Source organism: Gymnoscopelus microlampas, assembly GCF_963454915.1.
Source record: "Gymnoscopelus microlampas genome assembly, chromosome: 5".
Classification (NCBI taxonomy): domain Eukaryota; kingdom Metazoa; phylum Chordata; class Actinopteri; order Myctophiformes; family Myctophidae; genus Gymnoscopelus; species Gymnoscopelus microlampas.
In genome coordinates this window covers 15,129,265-15,149,325 of record NC_139942.1, presented here as the reverse complement: position 1 = coordinate 15,149,325, position 20,061 = coordinate 15,129,265, and the positions used below count along the sequence as shown (strand labels likewise).

Here is a 20,061-nt window from a genome sequence, read left to right as displayed (position 1 = left end):
TAACTAATTACATTACTCAAGTACTCAAGTACAATTTTGAGGTATGTTTTACTTTACTGGGGTATTTCCAATTGTCAGTACTTTTACTTCTACTCCACTACATCTCAGAGGCAAATATTGTACTTTTACTCCACTACAATTATTTGAAAACTTTTAAAACTAGTTACTTTGTAGATTCTGATTATTATTACAAAATATACAGTAACCACTTCAGCCCTATAATATACATTTTGGCCATTTGAAAATAGCCGATCTACAAGTTCACAACGAGTTGCTTTGCGAAGCGCAGGGGTCATCAACATGTCTGTAGATGGACAAATATGTCCGTGGCAAGACTTGCCTATGTCCGTGGCACTCTTTTTTTTTCTTTTCTTTTCTTAAAGAAAAATATCGCCTTTTACTACTTTTTCATTATAATGTAAAAACATAATTCACAATTGAATCTTAAACATTTTTGAATCATTTTGGTGACTCATAAAGTGTCAGGATGACATGCTCATTAATATGTTGCAGGAGATTTATGGTATTGTATATTGTGATGCAATCATGCACGGAACATGATTACATCATGTGAGGACAACGAGACAACAAGATTCCCTGAAAATGTCAAAACATCCGTTCAATCCTTTGTGGGATACTAGTATTTTTTATTTTTTAAGACAATAGATTAATGGAGTGTATGACGTGTGTCAGACAATGAAACAATTAAAGTCAACGGTATGTGAGTGACCTCCGTGAAAAATGGTGCAGGAAAAGAGCAAAAATAGATGGCATGTCATCTGTTGAGCAGGAGCACCAAGGCAGAGGAGGGCAGCACTAGAAGTAAAGCTGATTTATGTCAGTTGAAAGAAAGTGTTTCAAAGTGTCCAATAATACCAATAATAACCATAATAGCACTCCACAATCATAATCCATGGAAACCCTTGATCCACACAAACTATTGTGACACTGCATTCCTTTAAATCCTGATTAATAATCATGCATCGTGTACATATTAATCTGTTTTGACTCTGAAGTCAATGTTCCATTGACTTCACCTTAGACTTTCTCATAACATACAGTACCTGTCTTCACCATACTGGAATCCACAACTATTAAAGTTGACAAACAAGAAACTAGTTTAGCCTGGTAGAACTTAATCTCTTTCTGTCCTCAAGTATTTCCCTTTTGCTCCTGTAATGTAAAATGGAAGCACTCTGTACTGGCAGAAGACACAATTATTGAAATCCCAAAAATGGAAAATAAGTGGACCATGCCACATGTTATGCCAGTCTCAGGACTGCCACATGCCAGTATACAGTGGATAACTTCCCAGTCTCTAGGTTTTCTAAAGTATAGCTAATCACTTTAACCCTGACATCCCAATTTATGTCATTATAGGCTAAAAATAAAAGATAATTGCTGATATACAAGCTCACAACATGCTGTGATGTGTTGGGAGCTTGTAGATCGGCTTTCCCCCCACAATAATTTTGATTCTATTTAATTTTGTATTCATTTGATAAGTGTCTCGTTTTAAAATGTGTAGCGCAGTGGAATAGAGTAAACACTATGGCACATCAGGAATCCATTAGTATACATTTCGGGCTAGGTCTATGTGATTGTGGTAATATTACTGATCACTTGTTTTGTATATGTCCGCAGCAAAAATAAAATATTGATGGAAATATCCATCACAAGCTTGCATGGTGATGACCCAATGTGACACGTTATGCGGCTGTAGATCTACTTTTTTTTTATTGAGTGCTTTTACTTTGGTACTCAAAGTATATTTTGATGCCAATACTTTTGTACATTTCAAGCTACACACACACGCACGCACGCACGCACGCACGCACGCACGCACGCACGCACGCACGCACACACACACACACACACACACACACACACACACACACACACACACACACACACACACACACACACACACACACACACACACACAGTACTTTTTATACAATTATTTTTTGTCTTGAAGCGAGTCCACATTGTTTCTTGAGGAACAATATTTTCTAGTTCTCTATTCTTACCTTTGTTTTGCTGTATCCGACAGTACTTTTCTTACTCTGTATCTGTAAGGATTAAAGGGCAAGACCACTTTGGTAGAGGTTTGGGTTGTGTAGTTACCTTGCCATGATGTAACTCCAAAGGTGGACAAGATATCTAAAATAATTGCCCCGTTGATTAGAAATTGATAATTCAAAATATGCTCCTCATTGACTTACAGTAAAACAGCTCTCAAAGTCACTATTTTAGCACGTAAACGAACACAAACAAAGCTGATTCTGTTGCCATCTGGCCGTCGTCTGGGTGCCCCTGGTGTCAAAAATAACAGATATAAGCACTCCTTTGTCCCTGCCTCAATTCGTGCAGTCAACGCTGCCAGTAACAGGTAAAGGATATGTTGCTGATGATGACGATGTTGAAACAAGCACTTTATGCCGGCACTTTATATCCTAGCACTTTTTTTCTGAATGTAGCCTTTTATTTTCTATCTCTTGCACTAGATGCGACCAGACTTCTGTTTTATGCTGCTATGGTGTTTCATGTCTGTTGTTGTCCTGTACTGTCTGTATGTTTTAAAACACTACTGTTGCTGTAAACCTAATTGCCCTTTTGGGACATTAATAAAGGCCTTGAACCTTGAACCTGATTCAGACAATATAGAACATCACCAAACCCCAGTACTTGGGTTTTTCTTTTTTTAATAAAAATGACAACTTTCTGTTGATTTTACCATTTGAAGATCTGGCGCTGGATCCACGGATCCAGTCCGGGTTTTCTTATTTTAAAAAAATAGCAAAATTGACAGGAAGTTGACATTTTTATAAATAAATAAAAAACGATGTACTACCAAAATATAGAACAAACATGGGGAAATTGTCATTCTTCTTCTCTGCCACCAAAATGTGGAATGACCTGACACCATCCCTTAAAAAGTGTGGATCACTGGCTTCTTTCAAACAGCACAGCACGTTAAGTTACATTTCTTTGATAAGACTTTCAGAGGTCTTTTAACTCCAGTTTGCTGCCTCCCATTTTCATTCTCTCTCTCTCTCTCTCTCTCTCTCTCTCTCTCTCTCTCTCTCTCTCTCTCTCTCTCTCTCTCTCTCGCCGCCCATAATAGAGGACCTTCCTATCATAGGAGGGTACATTCACAACTAGCAGAATTAGATAGATCTCTAGACTAGAGAACTGCCGTCACATTACTTCCACGCTTTGTGTAGCTGTGAGAAGCTGCTTGCGACTTCCCTGACCAATGTGACTGAGGTTCAAGTGGATTAAAGGTCCCACGGAGCCGCTGGACACCATGCAGTGGAGGACACACCACTGCCGTCCGCATAACGCTGGACTCCTGTATCTCCTCTTACTCCTGGGGGTCATGGTCTTTCTGATCCATCGGCCGTGGTGGAGAGAGCTTCCTGTGGAACTTTATAATAACAGCAGATTCTGGCAAGATGCGGATGACTCCTCTCCTCAGGGGGAGACAGGTCTGGAGAACTCTCTGGCAGCTAAAGCCATCCAAAGTGAAGAGGGCGGCCTAAGTGGCATGCTGTCCCCCGGGTCGTACTCCTACATCATCAACGAGGCAAACAAATGCCCAGAGGGGAAAGCACAACCATTCCTGGTGTTGCTGATAAGCACCCGTGTCTCTGAGGTAGAGGCACGGGACGCCATACGGCAGACGTGGGGCAATGAGAGCCTCGCTCCAGGCCTAGGAATCATCCGGCTGTTCCTGCTGGGGGCGAGTGAAGGCGAGCTGGGACGCCTACATCAGATGAACGTGGAGTCCGAGAGCCAGAAGCACCACGATATCCTTCAGAAGGACTTCTTGGATACCTACAACAACCTGACTATAAAGACACTGATGGGGATGAACTGGGTGGCCATGCATTGTCCACAGGCCAGATTTGTAATGAAAACTGACGGTGACATGTTTGTCAACACCAATTACCTCATCCACAAGCTGCTCAGACCCGAACTGAATCCTAATCCTAAGAACTACTTCACAGGATGTATCGTGAGAGGCGAATTACCGATCAGAGACAAAAACCATAAGAATTACTTGTCCCCGGAGGAGTACCCGGGTGAGGAGTACCCCGCCTGGCCCTCCGGTTCAGGTTACGTGTTCTCCGGAGACATGGCGGCGAAAATCTACCGAGCCTCTCTGAGCATTCCCCGGCTGCATTTGGACGATGTGTACGTGGGGATCTGCCTGGCCGAGCTACGGATCGAGCCCACACCGCCGCCCAACGAGTTGCTGTTCAACCGCCGGCGAGTGGAATACTCCAGCTGCAAGTACAGCAACCTGATCACGTCCCACGGGTTTCAACCCAGTGAGCTGCTCAAGTACTGGCACGATCTGCAGAACAGCGCCTGTATCAACGCCTAGGGCTGGGGACAAAACTGCTTCACCTCGGTTATGATGTGTACTGTGGGCGCAATTATTAAAATTTGATTTTATTATGATTATGATTGAAGTTGAGCGGATAGGGTGAGTTGACCATATACACAATAGTTGTTTAGTTAAAGCAGCAATGTGTAACTTTCCTCTTCTACCCTGGATTTCAACTGGTTTTATTCGCAAGTGCTGGATTTTTTACCATTGATTGAGCTAATAGAACCTGCCTGCTTGCTCAGGGTATAAATTGAATCTTGACCATCAGGTCAAATTTGGGTCAGATCCTGTGTTTAGGTGAGACATGACCTTTGACACAATCTAAATGTCTCAATAGAAGAGCAGGGAGACAAAATACAACCACCCCAATTATATAAGTTATGTTGTATTAACATACTCAACCATACAGATTGGACAAAATGTAAATGTATTCAATAAAAAAAAACGTACCCAGTGAGGCTTTAATATCACTAGGGCTGACTTAGTGATAATAAAGAAGTGAATGAAAGCAGCCTGTAACTGCAAGTTCTTGTTTGCTGATGAAACTGTTTGTTTTGTGAACTTGGTGAAAATTAAAATGTGGTTCACTTTTTATTGCTCTAAATATGATGATATAAGAGAGGTATTTGTTAGTAAGATGTCTTCTATTTGTGGTGATTTCCTTGAGTTTATGAAAAACTGTGTTATATGTTTTGTTAAAGGAGATTTTGTTGTGGCAGATTGTATTTGTCAAGCTTGGGAGAAAAGACAGAACAGTCTGTGTAATTCTGAGATGTAATTGAATGTATTATGTGAATATATTGTAAACATGCTGTAAGCTTAAAATGGTGTCTTATAAACCCAAGAGGGTCTTATTGTGTGCAGGACACGGAAATACAATTATCTATCTATCTATCTAAAAATGACTCGGCAATCCTGGTCTCGGGCGAGGAGAAAATACAAGTTGTGGAAGCTCTCAGATCTGAACCCAGTCAAATCCGTATTTGGCTTTCTGATATCAAACTGTCATTACACCTTGGTAAGACAGAATCCATTCTTTTTGGGTCCAAACGTTAAATGATTTCAAGGTCAGAGTTGACAATATAGTAATCTCAAGCAAAGAAGAGGTTACCTATTTGGGCTGGACATTATTCTTGACAACAAACTAATAGGATCAAAAGTAAATAAAACATTAATAATTGCATAAAAGTGATCAAAAAAGTCAATCAAATAACACGATTTTTGGGCAGAATTTTCTCTTTTGTCAACAAAAACAAAACAAGAGTCCTCATTCAATGCCACTTTTACTATGTTTGCACCTCTTGGTTCTCCAACATCTCAATGTCACTAAAAACTAAGCTTCAGACCTCCCAAAACAAACTGATTCGACTACTTCTGGCGAATACCAAAACGCTCGCCCCAAAACACAGTCGCCCCGGGGCAAATCCGACGGTATTCACCTGGTATTCCTAAACGTAACCTCAGTAAAACTATGCCTAAACCCAGTGGTGTACTGCACCTGGGCACTTGATGTGCATGCACTACCCTTCCTCTGCAATTGCAATCGAGATTGTCATTGCATTACTTAAGTGTTTTTATTATCATTATTGTAATGTTATCTATTGTATCTAATACATTTGTACTAAAAGACATTTAGTTGCAATTCTTCATTATCTCACCAAGGAAATATTTAATTTCCACAACACAGGCTTGCAGCAGCTTGTAGCACTGCCACATGTTTAAAATAGGATTTATTTCATTATGGCATTTAAAAGAATATGCTTATGAATTAAAGTTGTCCTTAAATAGACTTCCAGTATAGGCGTGGCTAAGCAGATGGCTGCTCTCAGCCCTCTCCGGTCAATAAAATACTGGAGATAAAAGATTCAATTGCAGTAAAAAAAATGTATTGAGTGAGAGGAGACAAACAAGGAGTCAAACAGTTAAAACTATACGACGGGACATCACGGAAAGCAACGGAATGGACGAAGTAAGACTAAAGAACTAAAGAAATAATGTATCTTAAAAGTGAGCTGAAGAGTGGGAGTTATGCACTTTCAAAGAATAATTCAAAAAAGAACTGATGGCAGACCTTATAGATTTCAGACAAGAAATAAATAAAACATTTGACGATTTACACTACACACGATTTACACTACAAGGTCTGTCTATAAAGGCCAGTCTAGGGATAAAAGCCCAGATATGGACCAATATCCGCATAGTGTTGCGCTGACCTGTGACCTGTTTTACATGTCATTAAAAGTTATGATAAGGTTGTAGATCAGCAGTCCTACTCTGACAGTTGATAAATAAGCCCCCTGAATTTATTGTTTCAAAATATCCTTATTTTTTCATGTTCTGTTTGCATAATAGGAGTGGCAGGGTGTACAGATCCTGTACACCCTCTGTAAACTACTTTGGTGTTGACTCTAGTTGTATTGATTGGATCCTCCCCAATAGAAGACGGTGAGGCTGATTGAGAGCATGTCATGTGAGCTCTGTTTATCTACTGTGTTCTGTAATTACTTATTTATATTATATATGACTGTCAGGGCCAGTTTCAAACCGATATATACTGAAGATTGACAATTGACCATGACGATGAGGGGGGTGCAGCGCGGGGGAAAAAATGACGCTTCACCGGCGTGTTTCACTGTTTTAGCGCTCCTTCAGCAGCCGCTGCTTCTAAATGTCTGCGCTTTTCGCCGATAGTTCTGTCTTCTTTCACTTTCTCCACACCGTTTGGTGCCCCCCCCCCTCCCCCCCAAGGCTGGTGCCCTGTGAGACAGAGAGAGAGAGAGAGAGAGGGGGGGGGGTTGCTGTACAATAAAACAACTTATTTCCATACACTGTACGCAAATTACAGCCTTCACTGATGTTACGGCCCTATGTGGCCTCATATTGTGTTTTTAACCCTCTGAGTAGTCTCGCGTAGCCAGACCCCACAGAAAATGAAAAACAGCGACCTCTGCTGTTTGTGATTTAATCTGTGGGGTCTGGAGGGAGGCAAATGGGAAGCCAGTGCGCAGGGAAACCCCGGTTTCATGTCTGCCTTCAGCGCATCACTTCCGGTTGGTGCGACTACGTTTTCATTCCCACTAACAATATTTCTACACGGAACACTAACACCACTTCTCCCAGAGAACATGGATGGTTTTGGTTATAAGCCCACTTGTTTCTATTATGAAAGAGTAATTTAAAATGTGAATATCTTTCCGTGGTTTTGTCAGCTCCGAGGACGCTATTGTTAAATTAGTTTCGGCTAGTTTCGAGGGGGGGAGGGTGGATGGACACGTGAATCCCGCCCACTACATTTGATTGGGTAAAGCGCGGCCTACTTCCTGATCTGAAGGCACGCCCACTTGTAGCCAATGCGCACACGTTATGACGAACCTCTCCGACAGATTCCACCGCAGGGCAGAATCTGTTCTTGAGAGATTACCCTCTGAGTGATGGCAGTGCCCTACTTGGAAATGGAGGGTGGAGTGGAGATTGGAGGAGTGGCATGGTGCCTGGAGACACACCTGGGCCTCATTCCTCAATCAGCCCAGCCAGCATAAAATCCTGGGAGAAGCTCCACATCAGCCCCTTTAGCCATCCGTCACCATTTGCTGCCGAACCCTTTTCTGCTAGTTAGGTGTGTTTATTACTGTAGGTCTGTTGGCTGTGTGCCTTACCTTTTCAGGCTTAGTTCGTAAAGGTTACTTTATTACTGAGTGTTTAAAGTACAGACAATTCTAATACAAGCCAGTCTTAATTATATTTCCAAACCTTTTTCCTGAGTACCTCTGAACAGGGAAGCTGGTAGGGGTGTGCTGCCATTTTCTTGTTCCCCCTTTTCCCCCTGTTTTTCTTAGGTAGGGAGTTTATATTGTACTTTTTGTTTTGGTGTAGCTTAGATTGTTTTTCTTTTAAGGTAGGGTTTGTTCTGGCTTTGGCCACCCCGACGTTGGTGCTTCCCTGTTTGTTTTTCCCTTGTGAATTTGAGTTAATTAATAAACTGTACACTTTTTTGGGTGAACCTGACTGGTCTGAAATAATTATGTTACGCCTCTATGATCCTCTAGACCTCATAAGGTCGTAACAACTGACTATGTAAGCATTTCCTGATGCCATCCTTATATAGCGTATAGATCTATAAGATCTGTAATATGCATTCTCAGATTATTATAGCCTACCCTTGTTTTCTATACGTTAGCTAACTAGCCAAAGTTCTGATTGCATGCAGACACATTTTTGCATGTAATCAAGTTAATAATTTACACAAGTATAATAATCTTCTATTTCTCATGTCTAGGTTTGTAATGGGTCCAATATACATCATCTCCAGAGGAGATTCTCTCCCCAGAGTAGAGTAGCTTGCTGCCAGTGCCATGATGTGCTTCAGCCATGCATCCTCCTTATAAGAGCAACACACTCCCCGTGTTAATGAGTACGGTAGGCTGTTCATATTTACGGGTTGTGTAGTTGTGTATGTTAGTGTATACTATAATCGAACTATTATATTCATGGGTTGTGTAGTTGCGTATGGGTTGTGTCATTTACTTTACTCAAGGCTCCAGAACACTGAGGGATGTGTTCAGGGGCGGGTTGGGACCAAGATTCAGCCCTGGCATCTGGACATTTTGTCAACGGGGGGGGGGTTACTGTAACGCAACTAATAATTGGGCCGCGCGAACCGGAAATGACCGTAATAATCCTAAAACGGGAGCAAAAAATATATATATATATATTATTTTTTTTGGGTGGCCCATGGCGGCCTGGTCGGCCTGGAATGGCGCGGCCGTTCTGGAATTGTCCCAAATTTCCCAGTGGCCAGCACGTCCCTGGATGTGTTTCAGTAAAAGTGGTGGTATTAAGGGCTTGTGTGTTTGTATGTGCTTCGATGGAACGGGGTGGTAGAGATCTGCGTGCTGGCTGTGGTGGGCCGGTCTGGGCCAAAATGTCTAGGACCTAAGCTTTTGTCCCAGTCTAGCTCTGGATTTAGCTGTAGCAGCAGTCATTCTCATAATCACAGCACGACCAGGCAACCCTGGCCACGACCAGGCAAGTGTTTCCAATTGGACTGAACTGAACCCTATTCATCAGATCCAAAATAGACTAGGTCAGTTTTTTTTGCAACCAATAGACCATGTATTATGCAAGTAGCCTACTTAATGAAGTTGATAATAATAATAATAATAATAACCTAATTGAACCTACAAGGGAAATTTAGTTTTTAGCTTCACTCAGCTGATTGCTGCCCAAGTTAAGTGGTCAGACTTGAGCAAAAACCTAACTGTGTGATGGCTGATGGTTGATTGAAGTAGTCTCACCTGGCCTGAGTCAAACAATTAGTCTAATTGGTTTGACTCAGGCCAGGTCAGACTACTTCAACCAGCCATCCCCCATCCCACAAAAACAATCTGCATGGAGCTATTTGAAATTATTTCAGTTGTAACTAGAAAAAGTGTTCCTCGGAGCACAGGTCTCCGCCAGGTCAGGTAGGTTATTGTGGGCCAGCAATGTTCGGAATTCACATTATCTCTATAGTCAAGTGATCAAGACGGAGTGCTATTTTTCATATTCCATCCATTGCTGGCCCACAATAACCTACTTGAACTGGCGGAGACCTGTGCTCCAAGGAGCACTTTTTCTATTTTCAGGAATGTGGCACAAAGGGCCTGGCCGTAGCAGTTTGTGTACTTCATAAGGTCACAGAACAGGACGGAGAACAGTGCTATGCAGTACAGTCAGTTAGTTCTCCATTAGGTAAAGGTTAGAGAACAGGATGGGGAACAGGACTGTGCAATACAGTTAGTTTGTACTTCATAAGGTCACAGAACAGGACGGGGAACAGTGCTGTGCTGTGCAGTCTGTTTGTACTTCATAAGGCAAAGGTTACAGAACAAAATGGAACAGGACTGTGCAGTACAGTCAGTTTGTACTTCATAAGGTCACAGGACGGGGAACAGGACTGTGCATACAGTCAGTGGCGTTTGTCCAAAGGACCCAGTCTGCTTTTCACTTCAATTAAACAATGAGGACCAGAGCAGATGCTGCTGCTCAACAGAGATGACGATGTGTGTTTCTCTCTCTCTCTCTCTCTCTCTCTCTCTCTCTCTCTCTCTCTCTCTCTCTCTCTCTCCCCCCCCCCCATTGGAGAAGTGAATAGGTATAATTATGAAAACAATTTAATGCACATCAAACAATAATAAAAACATTATTCGTGATTAACATACTGATGATTGCACTTGACTTGATATTTTAATATGGCAATGGTTGAAATGTTAGTTCCTCATTTATTTTTCTCAGTTCTCTGTCTGCTGTAAATGTCTAGTCAAATGATTTGTGGTTTGTCCGCAAGTGTCTTTCCAAGTTCTCTTTCTTCACCATCACTGTGCAGTTCTTGCTGATGAGACAAATACTTACATAGTCCAGGGGCCAACACTGATATTCAACACAAATTGGTACCACCTAAGGTGACCGTAAAGTTTTTGTATTTTTGTCTTCCTACATGTCTCTAGTTTATATTTTGGTATGATAACCCTTCCAATCTTGTAGCTTAATGGCAGTTATCACTACCTACCGGCTAATGTATCCGGTAGGAGACACAAAGTAGAATCTTTGTGTCTCCTACCCCAGGCATCAACTTATTGCGACAAAAAACAAATATATCCATGTATTCAAGGCTTCATGGGGTGTGCAATTGATAGAAAATAAATATTTTTTTGGGTGAACTCCTCCTTTAAGTTTTTCAGGGGGACTCTCTACCCATTCAGCTATGACCACCCCAGACCGAAGGAGGGTCAACTTTTACAAGCTTATGGAAAGCAGTCTTTTTGCAAACACCAAAAATCTGAGAAGTTATCAATTGCACACCCCATGAAGCCTTGAATACATGGATATATTTAGTTTTTTGTCGCAATAATTTGTTGCCCGGGGTAGGAGACACAAAGATTCTACTTTGTGTCTCCTACCGGATACATTAGCCGGTAGGTAGTGATAACTGCCATTAAGCTACAAGATTGGAAGGGTTATCATACCAAAATATAAACTAGAGACATGTAGGAAGACAAAAATACAAAAACTTTACGGTCACCTTAGGTGGTACCAAAATATGTCTTGGCCCCTGGACTAACAGTAGAATAATGACGAGAGAGCTCTATCCCGTTCCATGTATGGTACACAAATACATACTGTATGGCTGAGATTTCAGTTCTACTACCGGAGCTGCTGCCATCAAATTATTGGCTTAGGAATGCATCAAAAACAAAAAAAAATTGAAAAAGTGCTCCTCGGAGCCAACGGTGCGAGAGATTAGCTGTTCACAGACAGATCGGACGGACGGACGGACGGACAGGGGGTAAAACATACTCTCGCCATGCTTTTCCGAGGTGGAGACCATAAAACTGTTGCAGTAGGTTATCAGCAGTCATTACAGTTGGAGCACATAACATGTTGCCTATCCAATCATTCTGGCATAATCCTTTTCGCTAAAATGCTAAAGGTTGTCACAGCCCCTATGTACAGAGAAATAAATGGTGTGTGTGTGTGTGTGTGTGTGTGTGTGTGTGTGTCATTCTGTGTGTGTGTGTGTGTGTACAGCTAATCTCTCTGGCTTGATCCCTGTGAAACCACCTGATTCGGATGCTATCAATGCATAGAATGGGAGATTATCACGTTCTATCAGACCATTGAATGGGCGAAGTAGGCGACCTACTGTCTACCCCGCGATTTATCAGACCATTCATTGGGCGTAATCAGGAGCTACTGACCTACCGACGGAGATGACTTAAATACTTCAGTTTCGGTTTTGGTTTTGGTTGTTTCGGTTTCGGACCATGACGGAGGCGCGCAGTCTCAGGCGAGCTGGAGCCCCGCGACGGGCCACCGAAGGAGCTAAGGCGACTGAGTTGCCGTCCGGAGCGGTGCGACGCTCGCCTGTGCCTACTCAGCGCCGTTCGAGTTATGTACCGATATGGACAGAATCGTAAATATTGTTGTGGGGACTGCTCCGCCTCCTCTCTATTACCTTCAAACTAAAGGCACGGCTATGGGCAGCACCATGGCTCCCAACTACGCCAATCTGTATATGGGTTTATTTGAGATGTCTTTTGTGCTCAATGCTGAGTTCGCTTGCTGAGTTCGCTTTAGCCGACACAGCGCCATCCGAGTCATGCACCGATAGGCACAGAATCGTATATCATGTTTTGGGGTGAGCGTTTGCCCCAACTTTCATCAACCCACAGAATAACGACAAAACACCAATCAATCAATCGTCTGATTAAACGTGATAATGTCCCATTCAGTGCATTGACAGCATCCGAAGCCGGTGCTATTGCACATGGTACCTGTACACACAATTGCATCAGGTGAAGACAACAAGACAGCTAAAACAAATGATTGCTATAGCTGCCTCAATTCTGTGAATATAGCAAAATTGTGCTTCTTTCTTTTTTTTAGGACAACGTAGAGTGTATGTGTTGTGGTCAGACAATGAAATAATCAATGTCAACGGCATGCGAGGGACCACAGTGAAAAAATGGGGCAGGAAAAGAGCAAAAACAGAAGGCATGTCACCTGTTCAGATTAGAGGTCATAACCATGCAAGGTTGTGATGGACATTTCCATCAATATTTAATTTTTGCCACAGACATGCAAAACGAGTAATCAGTATTACCAGAATCACATAAGCCTAGCCCTAAATATATAGTCATAGTGCCATATAGTGTCTACTCTATTCCACAGCGCTACACATTTTAAAACGAGCCAAATATTGTTTTAATTAGTGGGGGGAAAGCCGATCTACAAGCTCACAACACATCACAGCATGTTGTGAGCTTGTAGATCAGCAATTTTCTTTTCTTTTTAGCCTATACATGCCCAAAATGTAAAATAGGGATGTCAGGGTTAAAGTGGTTTGCCATACTTTCGCAAACCTGGAGACTGGGAAGTTATCCACTGTACGAATACTGGCAGGTGGCAGTCCTGAGACAGGCTTTAAATGTGGCATCATGGTCCAAGTATATTCCATGTTTGGGATTTCAATATGTGTCTTATCAGTACAGACAGTGCTTCCATCTTACATTGCAGGAGCAAAAGGGCCATACTTGAGGACAGGAAGAGATTAAGTTCTACCTGCTGAACACGTTTTTTGATTGACAACTTTAATAGTTGTGGTTTCCATTAAGGTGAGGTTGATGAAGGAAAATGACTTAAGAGTCAAAACAGCTAATTACAGTATGTACAGTACACAATGAGTGATTCATGAAGGGCATGACAGGATTTAAAGGAATGCAGTGTCACAATAGTTTGATGCAAAGGTGCCTAACTTTGATCAGAGGTGAGGAGGAGGTCTGATGGTGAGGCTGTGGATCAAGGGTTTCCATGGATTATGATTGTGGAGTGTTACTATGGTTATTATTGGTATTATTGGACACTTTGAAATGCTTTCTCTCAACTGACATAAATCAACTTTACTTTTTGACATTTTCAGGGAGACTTTTTGTCTTGTTGTCCTCATATGATGCAATCATGTCCCGTACATGATTGCATCACAACATAAAATAAAATCTCCTGCAACATATTAATGAGCATGTCATCCAGACACTTTATGAGTCACCAACATGATTCAAACTCATTTTTTAAGATTCAATGGTGTATTTTAGAATATGTTTTTACATTATAATGAAAAAGTATAGGCGATATTTATTCTTAAAAAAGATAAAATAAAAAAAAGAGTGCCATGGACATAGACAAGTCTTGCCATGGACATGCAAACGAGGCCAGAACTGGAAAGTGAAACTGGTTGTCGTTAGTTGAGTGTTTCAAAGTGTCCAATAATGACAATAACAACTACTATAATAACACTCAACAATCATAATCCATGGTAACCCTCCATCCATAGCATAGGACCTTCTCCAACCTCACCTCTGATCAAAGTTAGGTGCATTCGCATTAAACTATCGTGACACTGCATTCAATTAAAATCCTGGCATGCCCTTCATTAATCACTCAATCATGAAGGCCTACATATCTTTTTTGTCTCTCAAGTTTCCTTGTTCCAGTGTTCCATTGGCATTTTATCCTTGACGTTTCTGTGAGAAGCATTTAACATGTAATTATTACGTCTAACAAATCCAAACAAATCAAATGTAGCTTGTAGGGTGTGTCTTTTTTCTATTGTTACATTTGCATGCCTTGGACCTTTTCATCAACAGAGAATGCCTTATCACCTTAATGGAATCCAACAACTATTGAAGCTACCTTGCGAAAAGAAACCAATGGTTTAGCTGGTAGAACATGATCTCCTTCTATCCTCAAATAACACTGTCCTCAGTCACTCAGACTCCGAGTGACCAATGGAGAGGTGTCTTACATCTTTAAGCGTAGGACCCGCCTTCTGACCTTTCACCCCTAACACAAAATCAGAGAGAGAGAAGAAAAGAATCGAGAACGAGAAGAGTTTTGAGCGAGAAGGCTTTAGCAATCGCAAAAGATAACTTTCATCCCGTCACCTTGCTAAACTATTGGCCTAAGTCATTTTCTTTTGTTTTTCAGAAAAAAATTAAAAACTGATCCAAAACAAAACTATTTCTTAATCATTTCACCCAAAATCTTTATAACAAATTAAACACTATTAAATAAAAAATAACACTGTCTGTCAGTTATGTTACATAAGAGATTTAAGTAGGATTACATCTGACTTAGGCCCCAAAAAAATGCCAAAAAATTGCCTAAATCAGTAAACAATTTGGCCTAAGTCACAAAACCATGTGACTTAGGGCAGAAAAATTACCTATTTTTTAAGTCACATTAGGGAGTTAGGCCAATATACTAAAAGGGGAGGGAACAGCATGATCCTTTTCAATTAGGATATTTTACCAGAGGTGGCCAGTGTCATGAGGAGCTGACTTAGGCAGAAATATAATTTTCCTAAAAAAAATGACTTATGCCATTAGTTTAGCAAGGTGACAAATAATTGTATTAACATTACACATTTGAATTACACACACATTTTATTGTGTATTTTGTTTTATGTAGTTTAAAAAGGTTTTCCTTATTTTTTTTACTCTTGAGTTCTAAAAGTTGTGTTTCTTTTCTTTCAAGTATTTTTTTGGCTTGCAAATATATATTTTTTGAATGCCGTTTTAATTAGTTTTCATTCAAAAAATGTTTTTGCTCTGTTCATTATTTTTCTCCCTCAAATCTTTTTCTTTTGTTTGGTTAATAAAGACACATATGTAACTCCATATATCTCCTCTATTGTTATTTTTGCAGTCATGATTTTATTTTGTATTTCTCCGATAGAGGGCAGATCTAAGGAATCCAGGAATGACATTGCGGCTTCATTATTCATTTGAAATGGTTGCGTGTAAAGATTTTTATAATTATGTCTCAAAGGCTCTCTCAATATCATCCAGCTTTAACAGGTTAAACCAAACCTCTTCAGTGGCAGCTATTAATTTCCCTGGGTATAACTTGTTTAGGAGGGATAGAATAGGGGAGATATATGTAAAATATATGTTTTAAAAAAACACAATTAAGTGTAGTCTTATTAAATGGTCACATCATGAAATGGAATTCGAATGTATTGGGCTGAATATTACACTGTCTCCAGAAATGTATTTTATTATATTTGTTTATATAGACCACCCTCAACCAACAGTCTGTTTTACGAGCACCTACATACCATGCTTAAAGAATGTGATAGTAAAAAGGAACTTTTGATCTTTGGTGATCTAAATTTTAATTGGACTAATAAATCAGATAGGAAAAAACTTAAGGAGATAACAGACAAGTTCAATCTCACTCAGCTGGTGAAAGGTCCAACAAGAATAACAAATTCCTCACAGACACAAATTGATTTAATGTTCACAAATAGGCCAGAGAGAATAACAAAATCATATCATTTTATAACTGGTATGTCTGACCATAACATCATATTACTGGTGAGGAAACTCACCAGTAAACGGTTTGACAATATCCCAAAACCTAAATCCTTTCACCAGATATTTCCAAAAAATAAAAATGATAATCTTGATAGGGCTCTAAAACAATCTGATTGGTCTACTCTAATCTGCTGTGTAGTCAGGAAGTAGAGAATAGCAGCAGTATTTTTGTGGCAACTACAAACAGAGTAGTGTCACCCTTCATGAGGAAGGTGTTGTGTAAACCTGGACAAAAAAAACACCCTGCCATGGCTCAATGGCGCCCTCTGGCAGCAGATGAGAGAGCGAGATTTTGCATTGAAGAGATCACTCAAATCAGGTTACAGCAGTGATAGGCAGATTTCTTAAGTCTTAGAAATAAGGTAGTAAGGAATTTAAAGTATTATTAAAGTAATAGAAGATACAAGGGGAAATGGGATTTTTTTGGGGGAAACCCTTAATAAATTAACTGGGAGAAATAAGGAACAGAAAACAAAGGAATATGAACTTAAAGTGAATGGAACTTTAACTAAAAAATACTTTAAATAGTTATTTTATAAATACAGTTAGGGATCTGGCCCAATAACCTGACGCTGCCAGTTCCAAGAAGCTTGCTTCACACATTTGTTTGGGGAACCTGGTTACTCAATACCGCCCCCATCTGGCAGAGTCAGGTTACTGGCCCAATGCTTCCCCACTAGAATTCTGACATGTGCTCCTATTAATGATGACAAGCCATTTTTTTGGAGAACACGAGCTCCTTAAGAGCTCATGTGCTTATATGGACACAACATTTCTAAAAACACACAAGGATGCTCTGGTCATCAACAACCTCCTTGTTGATGACCTCTGGTTCATTTGATAAATCTATCAATTAGGCAATGCATTTTCCCAAGTACTTGGAAATCAGCTGTTGATACACCCATTTTTAAGGCTGGTGACCAGACAAATGTGGCAAATGACAGGCCCATAGTGCCTGTAGTGTCCAAGGTGGCCGAGAAATGGGTTGCTCAACAACTGACCGCTCATTTTAACACAGGCCACACTCCTTCGTGACCACTGCAGTTCGGTTTTCGCTCCAACCACTCAACAGAAACTGTTATTTTCTCGAAAGTGTCAAGTCAAGTTTGGATTAAGGTGATAGAGTGGGTGCAGTATTTCTGGACCTTAAACAACAGGCTTTGACACTGTAGACCATCAGGTGCTCTTGTCAAAACAAGGGTTCGTATTGGTAACAAAGAGTCAACATATCTCAACAGTAACATTGGAGTTCCTCAGGAATCAATACTGGGTGGGCCCTATTTTATTCAGTTTGTATATTAATGATCTGCCTTCTGTCTGTCCATCTGTCTCCAAACAAATGTATGCTGATGACACAGTTCTCTATATACATGTTGAAAACAAACAACTAGCAGCAGAAAAAACGAGAAGCCCCTGACTTGAAACAAGCTCAGTGCTTTTATGAGTCTTCCAGTTTAGTAGACCTTGTATTGTGAATTTGTACTTCCATGTACTGTTGTTCTCATGTCTTACTAAATAAAGTACATCAATCAATCAATCAATATCCCAGTTGGTACAATCCAGACAGCCCTGTAGAGACAGACAGGCGTCATCATTCCAGTCCTTAACCCGGATGGTCTGTACTTTTTCCCTTTTCAACACAGAGCGATATGTAGGGATAAGGTGCACACAGTTATGGTCAGACGAACCCAAGGGGTGGAGCGAGATGGACTTATATGCGTCCTTAATGTTACCATAACACAGATCCAGTATATTTTTTCCCCTTGTGGGACACGTGACATATTGGGAAAAGTCTCGCAGGGTGTCTGACAGTGTGCAGTGATTCATATCACCTAGAACTATATTCGGGGCATCGGGGGATATGGCTTGGAGCCTCTGAGTTACTTGCTGAATCAGTTCACATGCATTGCTCTTATTTGCTTTCGGATGAATGTACACGAGCGTAACAAACAGCTGGGGGAATTCGCGTGGCAGATACAGAGGCCGTAGTGAAACAGAGAGCAGCTCCAGATCCACTGTACAGATCCTCTCTCTGATGATGACATTTTTACACCAATGCTCATTTATGTAAAGACACACACCCCCGCCCGTTGACTTGTCCGTGACAATAGCGTCTCTATCCAGCCGGATAGGGACACCGAATCCGTCAATTCGATAAACTCCGTCCATATCACTGCCTGCCAGGAATGTTTCCATGATCGCGAGGATACACGCATCTCTGAATTCATGGCACAAATGAACCCGTGCCTGCAGGGTGTCCGTTTTATTACGGAGAGATTGGACATCGGAGAGTATGATAGAGGGAAGAGGTCTGCGTGTCAGGGGCTGGTTTTTTTGGGGTTTTGCAGATGACTCCTCTCCTCGGGGGGAGACAGGTCTGGAGAACTCTCTGACAGCTAATGCCAGCCAAAGTGAAGAGGGCGGCCTAAGTGGCATGCTGTCCCCCGGGCCGTTCCTGTTCAACCACTGGCGAGTGGAATACTCCAGCTGCAAGTACAGCAACCTGATCACATCCCACTGGGTTCAAGGCAGTGAGCTGCTCAAGTACTGGCATGACCTGCAGAACAACACCTGTATCACCTATTTGTCTTGCCGTTTGTCTCGCTTATGTTATGTCTTGTTCTGTTCTGTTTTGTGTTTTTTGTTCTGTTTGTGGTCATGTATGTCTTGTATTTTAAAATGAAAAAAGCTAATACAAATACACATTAAAAAATAAAAATAAAAAAAATAACGCACATCCTCCGTTCCTTGGTGCTGAGCCTTAACTGCAAAACAGTAATATAAGAGAACAAAGCGGGGCTCGCAACTCACTTTTTCAATGCTCCAAGGTTTATTAACAAACAACAGATAGTATACAATGTTTCGACCCTTTCTGTCTTTTTCAAGTATAAACAACAAAGGAGGAAATTACCTCTTTTTAAACAAGAATGAATAATTTTGTTACCAGCCCCACCTGGTGAACAGGGGCGGTACCAAGACTTAATACACATTTGATCAATGACAACACTTATATATTTCTAAAATAAAAAAATAAAAAATATATATATATATCTTCTGACCCGGTCCAGATCCTAGCCACTGTAATTAAAAAGTAACAAGCAAAAAAGTATACTATAACACCAACAGGACTCAATGAGGACTTTGATATTAGGCCTTATTTATAAATAAGCCAATGGAGGGAACGGTTTATATGTAGTCTTCAAAACGTTTCACTTTGTTTGTTTTTTTTGCTTGTGAGAAAGTCCAAGGCATGCACATATAACAATGGAAAAAGACACACCCTACAAGCTACACTTGATTTGTTTTGATGTATTAGACATAACTAGAAAGTACTGTTCCTGAAGAAACAGTGTGGGATTGCTAAGAATGTTGATGGTATTGAGTATTGATAGTTTTATAAGTGTTAAAGGAAAGGTGACAAAGTATTAGTAGTGTTAAAAGTTTTAAAGGTTTAAGGTTCGAAAGGTTTGAAAGGTTTGAAAGGTTTGAGAGGTTTGAGAGTTTTGAGAGGTTTGAAAGGTTTGAAAGGTTTGAGGTTCTGAAGGTTTGAAAGGTTTGAAAGGTTTAACGTTCTAAAGATTTAAAGGTTTAAAGGTTCTAAAGGTCTATGGTTATAAAGGTTTGAAAGGTGTTAAGGTATTAGTAGTGTTGAAAGTTTTGATAGTGTTGACAGTGTTGAATAGTGCAGGGGCGTCACGCCGATTCACTGTGCGTGCGACTCTCACAGATCCGTGATTTCATACCCCCCAC

General features: G+C 40.8%; 1 protein-coding gene across 1 annotated transcript; it reads left to right on the top strand.

Annotated features, from left to right (window-relative positions):
* Positions 1 to 3,154: 3,154 nt before the first annotated feature.
* Positions 3,155 to 4,393, top strand: LOC311045944 (beta-1,3-galactosyltransferase 2-like; the record flags this gene model as incomplete). The annotated part of the gene is made up of 1 exon (XM_084058015.1): positions 3,155 to 4,393. Exon 1 carries the CDS (start codon positions 3,311 to 3,313, stop codon positions 4,391 to 4,393), a length of 1,083 nt encoding a protein of 360 aa, XP_083914141.1. The 5' UTR covers positions 3,155 to 3,310.
* Between the last annotated feature and the right edge of the window lie 15,668 nt (positions 4,394 to 20,061).